The sequence below is a fragment of the Vulpes vulpes genome, chromosome 9, assembly GCF_048418805.1.
Source record: "Vulpes vulpes isolate BD-2025 chromosome 9, VulVul3, whole genome shotgun sequence".
In the NCBI taxonomy this organism is placed as follows: Eukaryota; Metazoa; Chordata; class Mammalia; order Carnivora; family Canidae; genus Vulpes; species Vulpes vulpes.
In genome coordinates, this window is record NC_132788.1 from 23,805,591 (window position 1) to 23,817,993 (window position 12,403).

Genomic DNA, 12,403 nt, shown 5'->3' on the forward strand with positions numbered 1-12,403 from the left:
GATATGCTCTGTCTGACTGCAGTTTGGGGGGTGATGAGAACAAGTTAATGCTGGAAAACCATAACCTGGTCACCTCTTATTTCTAAGTTCTTAATATGCACAGGGTGGGAAGGATGATTGGCAGAGGGAACAAGGGTGGATGAATATTAGTAAGAAGCATTGGAAGGAATATCCCATCTGGTCTTTAAGAAGGCAAATACCTTTGGCTCCTGGAAACAGTGCTTGAATTGTAGTAAAATGGTGTGTCCTGCTATTCTGTTTTTTGAAAAGTTGGCTCCAGTGCTACCCTGCTGTCTTCACAGCTCACTTCATTGATTAGGTCAGTGTTTTGATAATCAGGAGTCTTCAGATGAAGCCTCCCCAATTTCCCCTGGAGCCCTGAGATTCCCTTGTTCTTCAGGGGCTGGCCTGGTGCTGTGAGGCCTCTGGCTAGGAGTCAGGAATTTTGGGGCTGGGCTGGCTCTGCTGCCACCAGCTCTGCACAAGCTCAAGCCTTGGCGCCCTCATTTGTAAAACTACATGCTTGAAACTAGACCATATCTAGGCTCTTCAGTAACTGAGATTAAAAACAAAATAATTGAAACTCTCATAAAAGGGTAAACTTTGGTGCCATTTTTAACTAAAAATGAGAAATAGGCTCTTTGACACATTTAATGACATGTGTTAGTATGTGTGTGGAACTTTACACTTAACTTGTATTTCTTTCTTTCCTTCTCTCCCTCTTTTTTTTTCTAGCCAAACATCATGTCAATGGCAATAGAACAGTTGAACCTTTCCCAGAGGGAACACAGATGGCTGTATTTGGTAAGATATCAACTCTGAAAGAAAACCCAAATTGTGTGCAAAGACTAGTGCCAAATTTCTGAGTTTTAGCAAGTGTCCTCAGGGCTTCAAAATCTGGGCTCTTCTAGATATTTACAAGTCATTGGAGCCAAAAAAACTATCGAGTTCTTAGAATTTCTGGGACCAGAAAAGCTTATTCTATAGAATTTAATATGCTTTCTTTTCTCACTTTGCAAACCAAATATCAAACTGTGTATTTGCTATTTCTTACGTCCACACTGTGAATTAACCTGATAATTTACAGTTTTGAGTTTTTCTTTCCTAGAAGGGTTTTTTCCCCCTGTACATTGATATGTAATTTTGTCAAAGGCTGGGGTTCAAGTAGTTTTGAGTTGTTATTCCACAAAAATCAATCTAATTGAGTAATTTCTTCTTCTTCCATTATGAACTTGGCATAATCAATTAAAACATCTTAAACAGAATAAAGTCTAATCTCGGAGTATATATTTACGATATACAATTATTTGGTTGAGCAGAACTCTATTAGATTCCGAATCTTTTGGTGATGAGGTCGTTTTTAATTCATGGTTCCTTCCTTCCATGTTGAATGTCACCCATACTTCCTTCAAAATGTCTCTAACCTGGCACTTATTTTGCCTGCCTACCTCCTCTTCTCCCTCCTTCCTCTGTTCCTTCCCTTTTATTTCTGACATCCTCTTCCTTTTAGCCTCCGCCCTCCCCCCCATCCCTCCAGCAATACACTGGGCACCCCCCATGGCCTGTCTCTACTTACTCTTTCAGGGATTACTGTCTCTGTCCTCTGGATTTTCATTTTCTCCTAGCTTCTGGATCCTTCCCATCAGCACTTATACAGATTCTGTGATCTGTCCTATTCTGAAATCCTGAAGTCCTCTGACTTTATACCTTCCTCTAGCTTCCATTCTACCCTGATCTTGATGATGGTCTCCTACAAGGGCCTTTGATGTAAAACTGCTTTAAGCATGGAGGTGTCTTTGAGCTGGAAATTAGCCTCAGGATGACCCATCTCTAAATTAGCCTATTCAGGATAAAACATTAGCTTATTCACAGAGATGGAACCAGAATTAGTAATCAATGATGATTAACAGTTGCAGAGTTATGAAACAGGGAGCTAATTCTGCCTGGGTGTTTGTAAATCTTGCTCTGTATGGGCTGTCACCTTTTAAAATACACTGATCAGTGGTTAGGAATTATTATGCTCAGAAATTTAAATGAAGAATTTGATTTTGTAGTAAAAGAACATAATGGACACTCTAAAAATGTGTGCTAAATATTTAATTCGTTAACTTTCCTCTGAGGACTTATGTTCAGATGATGCCATTTTATTGGAGTTGTAGGTTTAGGATTGTTCCCAGGGGATGGCAGATGTCACATCAGTGCTCAAAGGGTTATTTTGATGATCTTTTTGTCTTTCAGATTTTTCATCCCCAGGCATGTTAGAAATTCAGTTCCATGTCCTATTGGGAAATATAAAACAAGACTGACCTATCTTAGCATGTTTCCCTCTGTTGTGTTATTGGAGGAAAGCTTCCTTCCCACAGGAGAGCCCCAGCACAGGCAGGCAGTGATGTTCAGCCACAGATTTGGAAGTATCAGTGAATGAAGCTCACTGATGAGATTATTATTATTATTTGTCTTGGTTTTGGTGTATAGGGGTTTTCCTAAGAATCCTAAGCCATGGTCTTCAGTGTTTGGCTTTGGGCTTTGGGCAAGCATGTTCCCCTCTCCAAGCCTTGGTTTTTTTCACCCTATAGAATAAGAGGGCTGACAGAGTGCTCCGAGACTTGCTCCTTTGCTTCTACATCTTACATATTCAAGACCAAAGGCTCATCTGGCAGCATGCAGTCCTCAGGAAACCCACTGTGAATGGCTAAGGTGTGTGGCTTTTAAAAGAGTTGAATCATGTTTAATTTCTACAAGTGCAGAATTCTATAGATCGTAAAATACAGTATCTTTTGACATCCAAGAACTTTTACATCATTAGAACTGCAGTTTGGCTCTTACACATGCTTAAATTAAGGTCTTTATTTGGGTTAAGTATGTGCAAGCATTTTATATTAATGTTTTAAAAACTGATCTCATTCCCTGTTGTCCACCTGGCCTGCAGTAGAGAGAAGCAGCAGATGGTTCTGGGGGTGGGCTTCTCTCATTCTGGGTTGTTTATAGCTCGACTGAAAAGGTTAAACCAAGTATATAGCACTTGGCTCTTTGACATATGTTGGACATTTAATCCTCCTGGCACCTCGAAAGGCTGGTAGGAGTATGTAATCCTCTTCACAGAGTGCTCACGTGACTTATCCGAAGTCACTCAGCCAGTGATATGATGGAGAGAGAATTTGAGTCCAAGTCTAACTGACCCTGAAGCCCACACTCTTTTTGTGATGCCCCCTGACTCTTAGCACTGATGGAGGAAGCCACGGGCAAGTATGGTAGATGCAGAAATGCCTTTCAGCTGGATCTATGCACGAAAGCATGATTTCCAGCCAAGCCAATTTAGCAAATTGATTTGTAAATTTCTGTGAATTCCCAGAGTGCTCTGAAGGACTCTTGAGTTACAGCTTTTGCTGGGAAAATAGTATTGGAATGACATCTCCTACTATTTATCATTTTCCCCCATTTGATGTCAGTAGCATTTGTTGATGTACAGGAGACCGTCTTACATATACTTGACTGTGAGTTCACCAAGGCACCAGTGGCACTTTCTATTTGTCCCAACTCATTCTTCATCCTTGCAAATCTTAATATTTTATGACAAAATAGTATCACCACTTTCAGTTTTATTGTCTATTGGTTAATCACTTGAATGTACTTTACAGAATGCTGTCTACATAGGAACTTTCAAATTTAATCCACTCTGAAAATGGTCATTGAACTGCCATTAGGCATTTAGAGTGGATAACGTAAGGAAGTGTAGTGCAAGGGACAGAGTATGCTCCACTGTGAAAAACATATGAGTGTGTCATTATATCAAGTGACCAAAGAATATATAGGTGGTCCTTAGTTTCTGGTATATAATCTTCACAGATTATTCTTAGGCTAAGATGTTCAATTTTTTTCACATTTTCTTTCATGGCCCATTTGTTAGTCCTTGTCTTGTTTTTGTGTGGTCACAGTTCTTAAGATTCTTTGTTGCTCTTTCTGTCCTCTGCACTTTAGGACAATGATAATGAAGGTAACAGGCTTTGCTCGCCCAGTGGGCTTCTCCTCGTCTGTGTATGATGCTCTCTTTCAAGTCAGCAGGAGCCTTTTTCCCACAAGCTGGAGAAGCAGAACTGAACATTTTGCAATTACTTAATGTCTTTGTTCCTGGTGGCTGAGAGTGCCCTATGGCTATTGTCCCTTTAATCCTACAACAGCCCTGTGAGGTGGGCACTATTGTGCACTGTTAGAGACAGAGAAACTGAGGCACCCAAAGATGAAAGAAATCTGGTCAAGTGGAGGGAATGCTTTCCCAGGCACGAGGACATCCATATTACATTTGCCAGCATGCTGTGCCTGACTGAGAAAGGTTCTCTCTGGCTCTCAATAACTTAATGAAAGTGACATCCCGTTGGCAGTGAGCCACTCTATCCATGCAGAGAGCACAGGCTCCAGCTTCTCTGTTGTGGTGGTTTTTAAGCACCGGACAACTTTTCATTTTATTAAAAATACTGCGTAGTCAAGAAGATGTCTCATTTCAAAATAAAATAAAAACCTATTAATTAAGGAAAATGCAGAGAAGTCAGGAGTTGGGAAGATTTGTGAATTTGGGAAGATTTTTAGTATAATTTTAAACAAATGAAATACTTGAGTTTAAAAACTTTAAAATACAGTACTTTACCATAAAATTTATCATTCAAAGTAGGATGCTTTTGAGGGTGAATGGATGCTGTTAAAATTATGTTAAAACAATGAGGTACAGGGATCCCTGGGTGGCGCAGCGGTTTGGCGCCTGCCTTTGGCCCGGGGCGCGATCCTGGAGACCCGGGATCGAGTCCCGCGTCGGGCTCCCGGTGCATGGAGCCTGCTTCTCCCTCTGCCTGTCTCTGCCTCTCTCTCTCTCTGTGTGTGACTATCATGAATAAATAAATAAAATCTTTAAAAAAAAAATAAAACAATGAGGTACAAACCTAAAGGATTTCAGACAACTGGGGTATAATGTCCCCCAATAATAAGAGTGTATATTATAAAATATTTTGGCAAGAGTAATAAACACGCATTGAGTAAAGTTGAAATTGAAAAATAATGAATGTTAAAGGAAGTAAACAAATGAAAAAAATTACAATGTGGTAGACTAGACTTACATTCTATATAATCTAATATCAACAAGTTTTACTAACTTCCACGATTTTCTCAATAAATATTGTTATATTCTTTCTGAATGACTTGAAATTGAAAGTTAATTTAAATTTATAAAACCTGGTTCATAGCTCTTTAGTGAGAGATAGGGAATTGATCTGATTATACCCTTGCAATTTTAATATGTACTACTAGCGTCTACTGATGTAGGGTGATGAGTTTTCTGTCACTAGAGGTATTTAAATGATAGAGTGGTCATTCCTAACCAATTGAGAAATGGTATTAAATAGCCTATAAGAGCCTTTCTTCTTAATTAATGAGCATTTACTTTATTTCAGAATGTTAAGCCTTTTTGAAAAAAGTTACTTCTAATGAGAAACCCTTTGATCCTATCATTTAGAAACCCACACCGAGGCTGTTTGCTGCAAGGTAAGATTCTGCAGTGAGGAATCTTAATGTACAGGAGTTGATACCAGGGACAATAGCAGAGGTATCTCCATGAGTTCTTAGGGTGCTTTTTAGGCTCCCACTACAGTGACAGCAATGACCCTGTGATCTCAAACCCTTGCAAAACATGATTTCTTTGTCAGGTTCTCTTAGTGCTTCTCAAATGAGAGGGAGCAAAAGACAATCCAAGATATCATGAAAATGTGCTGATGACCTTGTTATAGCCAGGGTGCCAAGAATTCCCCAGACTGTTTCTTGAATAGATGTGTGGAAGGACTGATTCCAGGGCAGGGGCTAGTGGCTGGCATAAGCCTGCAGATGCACCTCAGTCCAGGGGCCTCACCTACAGCACCCCAGAGGAGAATGAGATCAGTGTCTGTAAGATGAACCAATCGTAAGACATCCAAGACATCCCCCTGCCCCCCCGCCCCGACTTCAACTGGAGGTGAATTTTGAAACAGCCACAGTTATTTTGTCTGCTAGCCAAGAAAACAGCATTGAAAGCAGCAGGCAATATGTCAGACTTCAAAGGAAAATATATTGGTGTCTCATTGGCTTGAATCCAACATTATGTTGGTAAATAATCAAATCCCGGTGTGGCATATTTCTCCCTGAACCTTGACTGAAAACCATTGAAGACCATTCTGTGAGCTGTGGAGTGGCAGTCACTCATTCTAGGAAGAAGGCCAGAAAGAATGACTTTGAAATGTGTTTATAATTAACTAAACAATCTAAATTCACAAGACTGTTAGAACAGCAGGCTGCTAACTGGTGCAAACTTCTTAAGTGATGAGGCACTTGGGGAAACAAAAACAGGCCTTCCTCCCATATAATCTGAAGCACCTTTGAGGGACAATAATTGGTCATTTAGGGACATGTTTTAAGATATATTTTGTTTTATATGTCTTTCTCATGTGTGCTATGATCTCAATTTTTATTTTTATTTTTGAGCCTGAAGAGGTCAGATAATACAGGGAAGGAGGAGGAGACCTAGCTGAAAATCCCATTTGGATTGTGTGGCATTGCTTGGAATGGTGCAGCCCACCTGGTCCTGGTCCAGAAGAACACAGCTGTGGAGTTTGAGAGTGTATTCTGGGGTGGGGAGGGTCAAAGGGGGATATATTTAGAATATGGAAGCAGGAGTGTGGGTGGGGGTTTCTGTGCTCCGAGAATGGAACTGAACCCACTGTAGAAAGGAGTAAATCCGAATCCAATAATGGTTGGTTATCATGCATCCACCAACCTGAACCATTTGGAATGCATGTAAGAGCCAGAAAATAAGTCCCCCTTGCCACACACACACACAAGAGCTGTGGAGTAGTCTATAAAGAATTCCAAATCCACAGAGACCTGTGCAGTCAGATATGAGTCTAGAACCAGCTCCTTACCTGTCCTAAGCCCCATTCCTCATCTGTAAAATGAGGGGAAGAATGTCTACTCCATAGGGTTGTTGTCCGAATGTCATGAGCTAATATGCATCAAGGCACTTAGGATAGTGGTGACGGAATTGGCTGTCAGATCTCAGGCACTGCTGCTCACAGGACAGCCAGGGAGGTGCTCCACAGGGGCCACCTGGTCTTCCCAGTCAGAGCACACTCTGATCCAGGTCCCAGGTGATTGACCCCAATATTACTTCCGTTTGATCCATAATCTGTCTTGCATAATACCTGACGAGTCCTGTAACTCAGGGATTTTGAAGGATAACAGATTGCATTAGTGGACAACTAATCTAACGTTGGCCCAGTACTGACCAGCCCTTGTTAAACTTCTGTTAGGCCATTCTTATCATGTTGCTAAATGAGACTGGCTTCATCTTTCTGAATCAATATAGAGCTCTCAAAAAGTGCCATGATTTTCCTTTGGCCTCCACTATTGAGTTGATCAGTTGTGTTATCCTAGTATATAGTGACCATCCAGTTGACCACCTTTTTTTTTTTTTTTAAGTTTTGAAAATGAAGAAGAGTTATATAATTTATTTTACAAATATGGCAGTAATTTCTTAAATTCCTGCAGAGAAGATATGCTCAATAGGATGTGCAAAAGAAACAATTATATATCTATTGTTTCTCTGTGAATTAGCTTTTTTGAAGAGAAATGTAGATATGGAGAATGAAAAAAATTAGAGTTAATTATTATTGAATTTAACTCAAGTAGCATTTTTTAGAAAAATACAGAACCCCATATTGCAGATAATATAAAGTGGAATATTCTGTCTCTCTCTTCCTCTTTCCAACCATTTATCCTGGGCTTTGTTATAAAACAAAATAAAGGAAAACAAATAGATACAAGCAAAATAGCATATATTAGAATGAGGTAAATGTTAGACCAAAGAAAAATATGAAAAATGAAATATACCAGTAGTGCATGTGGTAATACAATATAATTTATAAAAGTTGGCCACAAATTTGGCTCTATATTTTCTAGCAGCATTGTGAAGTTCAGTCAGTTAGTCGTATGGTTGGTTTCAGTTTTTAAAACTTGTGGTAAAATATGTATAATATAAAATTTGCCATTTTAACCACTGTTAAGTGTATGGTTCAGTGACGTGAAGAACAGTTATACTATTTTGCAACCATCACCACCATCCATCTCCTGAACTTTTTCATCTTTCCCAACTGAAATTCTGTATCCCTTAGATAATAATTGTCCATTCTGTTTCCAGCCAGCCCCTAGCAACCTCCATTCTACTTCACGTCTCTTGGAGTTTCACTACTCTAGATATCTCTGATGAGTGGAGTCATTCAGTATTTATCCTTTTGTGACTGGCTTATTTTACTTGGCATAATGTTTTCAAGGTTCATCCATGTTGTGATGTGTTGGAATTTCCTTCCTTTTTTAAGGTCGAGTAATATTCCACCAGATGTATATGCTACATTTTGTTTATCCATTCATATACTGAAGGAAGATGGGTTGCTTCCACCTTTTGGCTATTTTGAATAATACTGCTATGAACATGGGTGCAAATACCCTCTTTAAGAGCCTACTTTCAGTTCTTTTCATGAAAATACTTTTAAGTGAAATTGCTGGATTGTATGGTGATTCTGTGTTTCATTTTTTGAGGAACTGCCATCTCATCTCTTTACAATTGGCTGGCCATTTTACATTCCCATTGGCACAGCACAAGGATTCCAATTTCTTCACATCCCTGGCAGCATGTGTTGTTTGTTAGTAGGCATCCTAATGGGTATGATACTGAAAATCTACATGCTTGGGGGAATATTCAAAAGTAGAGTCTAGATTCTAGAACCAGAATCTAGAATGAGAAAGAAATTTCTTTCAAGGATATGTATAAGGTGGACACTGTAATATAAGACAGTTAACAGTACTACTGATAACCCTTTGGAGTGATTTTGTGAGCTGTTGGTTACACTACTCTTCTCTTTGGGCTCCTGACATTCACTAGGGAATATTTGGTCCACACATCTCCATAGGCACCACAGTGTGCTTTTCTGGTGGGCTTTGGCTTAACCCATAAATTACTTATATTGCATCTAAAACAATCAATGGTCTGGTTATCTTATAAAGAATTTTCTATCAGTATTATTTCTTTCAGTGGATTTAAAAAATATTTGTTTATTAGTTCTTTATTGTGAAAAATTTCAAATATATTAAAATTAAACTCAGGTAATGAAGCCTCCCTTACTCAGCTTCAGCAGTTATCAGTTAGGGCTGAGTGTGTTTGATGTATATTCTTACTTCTCTCCTCCATCTCAGGTTATTTCAAAGCAAATCTCACATATCATCTCATTTCATCCATGAATATTTTGGTATATATCTCTAAAAGACCAGTTTTCTGGGGGGAGCTTAGATGGCTCAGTTGGCTAAGTGTCCAAATATTGATTTTAGCTCAGTTCATGATCTCAGTGTTGTGAGATTGGGCCCCAAGTCAGGCTCTGTGCTGAGTGTGGCACCTGCTTAAGATTCTCTTTCTCTTTCTCTCTCTGCCCACCACCCCCCACCTCCTACTTGGATGTTCTCTCTCTCTCTTTCAATAAGTAAGTAAGTAAGTAAGTAAGTAAGTAAGTAAGTAAGTAAGTAAATAAATAAATAAATAAGCAGCTTCTAGGAAACATACCACAATGCCATTATCACACCAAAAGCACAGTTTTTAAAATATCATCAAATATCCCATGAGTCCATATGTTTGAACCAAGATCCAACTAGAATCCATACATTGTAATTAGTTGGTATAAATACTTAGTTTCTTTTAATCTGTAAGTTCATCCCTTTCTTTTTCTTTGTAATTTGTTTTTTCAAGAAATTAGATAACTTATTCTGCACTGTTTCCTTCAGTTTAGATTGAATGATCATGTTTGTCATTCTTCTATATTTTCCAAGAACTGGGAGCTAGAGTCCTGATCAGAGTCCATAGGTGGTGTATGTAAACCATTTAGGAGGCATTTAATAACTGAATAATTAAGTTACCAGCCCTTAATGATCATTGCCTAGATCCATTATTTTATTAGAGGCTGCAGGATGGTGCTCTTTTAATTCTAGCATTTCCTTTTATTTATGAACTAGAATATTTCTATAAAAAGAAACTTCCCTTTTATTAACTAGTTGGTTACCTTGACATCCAGTTTGATGTAAAAAGAAGCATCATTTTTCCCCCCTTACCTGCCATTTTGCTCCATGGATCTGAACATGGGTTAAATGTATACTCATGAGTTAGAAGCATATATAAATGGGAAGCTTGGGTGGCTCAGCGGTTGAGTGCCTGCCTTTGGCTCATGTCGTGATCCTGGGATCCTGGGATTGAGTCCTGCATCGGGCTTCCTGCATGGAGCCTGCTTCTCCCTCTGCCTGTGTCTCTGCCTCTTTTTCTGCGTCTCTTATGAATAAATAAATAAAATATTTAAAAATAAGCATATATAAATATAATTGTTTAAGTAAAAATGATTTAACAAGTAATGGAAACCTCTTTAATTTGGCTGAATGACCATTTTCATGTGTGCATTTAATCAAATTATTGAAATTTATAAGCATTTGGTTAAACACTTGAAAATATAATCATGATAGACAGATTGGCTCAATAGATTTGGGTAAAACAAAGATGCAGGCACATAGGTGGTAGTAGGTATGTCTCCAGCAAAGCTGGATCTGGGGAGCAGCCACCTTCTCTGCTGTTCTCACCCCAGATCTTGTGACCAGGAGATGTGCTGCCATGTGAGTCTCAGTCCTGAGCCTCAGCAACCCAGGATGAAAAGCCAACTCCAGAGAGAGCCTGAGGACTGGGGGCCATCTTGCTTTTAAATGTGGAGTGCTGTCAAAATATAGGACTGATGAGTCTGGATAAGCATCCAAGAAATTACAAAGCCTCCCCAGGACTGCTGCCCACTGTGAAGACTAACAGCTGGGCTGTCTCACCTGGAGCACTTTTTCATGCTTTGGCTTAATATTATGAATGCGTTTGAGGGTAGCAGGAGACATATATATCAGAGTGCATTTTCCATGCTCTGTGCCTTCTTCAGTTTTCACAGACAGAGCAGGTAAAACTATCTGCAGTTTTTACTGCCAAGTATTTTGGGAACTATTTATTGACTCATTTTTAAATCTCATTTCATTATTTATTATATTAGGTATTTTTTAGGGGTAAGTTGTCTCAGATTTTCCATTTGGAATGATGCTGTGTATAAAGTAAATAAAAGTAAAATAATTCCTATGAATGTACAGCATACAGGTTATTTTTTAAGGCATTCAAAATCAGACAGTGCCAGATCTGTTTTTTCAGAAGTAACTGGGATGTTATCACTGAAACCCTAGGGAGTGGGATTCAGTTGAAGCAACATGTTTGATCCACACTGAGAAACAGCCATTTAGTTCTGCATACCTTTGGCCAAAATAGTGTGAGCAGCAATGAAAGCCCCTATGAACTTTCCCTGAGTTCTTATGTATAGAGTGTCAGCAGAATCACAGGTGTCTTATAGACCAGGAGCTATTACGTTGAACACCTTTCATCCTCCTCTTGTGTCACTGCTGCCCCAGGACTTAGACAAAGGACTATAGTGGATCAATTACATTGGGATCCATGGTAGTGCTTGCTGGATGATTTTCGTTCTGGTTTAAGTCCCACCATAAATCCTTCCAATCTCAGCTGTGATTCCAAGACTCATGATAATAGGGAGATAATTAACTATAGTTCATGGTAGACCTTATCATGAGCAAACTCAGAGAAATACTTTAAAAATATGCTTACTTTAACATGATTGAAAACACTCTCAGATGTGGCTTTCCAGAATCCAGCTGAGTAGGAAGAATCACTGCTATTTGTTTTGTGGAAAAATAAATTTTATTTTTTAGCCACATCTCTGGACTCCCCAAACACCCTCTACTGGAGTCTTTTTAATCTCAAATGTCTTTCTATGTGATGACCCTTTCCCAATTTCTTAATTCCCATAGTATTGTCACTAGATTCAAGATGAGAATGTGCCCATGTGGGAGCCTGGCATCCATGTTGCTTCTAACACTCAAACATTCATTTACTGCTTGGGAGAATTTCTTGTCATAATCTTTCACCGGGCTTCCTTTTCTTTGCCATATGACCTTTGTCCAAGTGGCAGTGACATTTGCATTGAGAGGAGCGGTAGAATTTGTGTTCACCTCATAGGGAATATTAGAAGGAGGAAGGGTTGAGGAGAGTTACCTGGGAAAATTCAGGAGTATGATGACACTAGGAGCTTAGAGTGAGAACTACCTGTGTATTGAGTGAGCTCTCAGGCGTACACAGGATAATGCTTTCTAGCATTCCTTTTGGCTCAATAGCTTGTGATTGGCAAGTATGTTCTTTGACCAGGCCTCATCTTAACAGCTTTGTTGTAGAAATGTGCACTAGCAGAACCACAAGATGGAGAAGGCC

The 12,403-nt window shown here is 39.2% G+C and overlaps 1 protein-coding gene across 14 annotated transcripts in view; it reads left to right on the forward strand.

Moving 5' to 3' along the window:
• Positions 1-12,403, forward strand: part of MSRA (methionine sulfoxide reductase A) — a 426,469-nt gene that overhangs the window by 169,175 nt on the left and 244,891 nt on the right. For 11 of the 14 annotated variants that reach the window (XM_072719626.1, XM_026007825.2, XM_072719628.1 and 8 more), the window contains one exon: positions 736-804. The exons of 2 other annotated variants lie outside the window; for them this stretch is intronic. In XM_072719626.1, the coding sequence (XP_072575727.1) occupies positions 792-804 (13 nt within the window). In that variant the 5' untranslated portion in view covers positions 736-791. Of the gene's footprint in view, positions 1-735; positions 805-2,576; positions 2,698-12,403 lie in introns of those variants that run through there. One more of the 14 variants, XM_072719630.1, reaches the window with a different exon arrangement.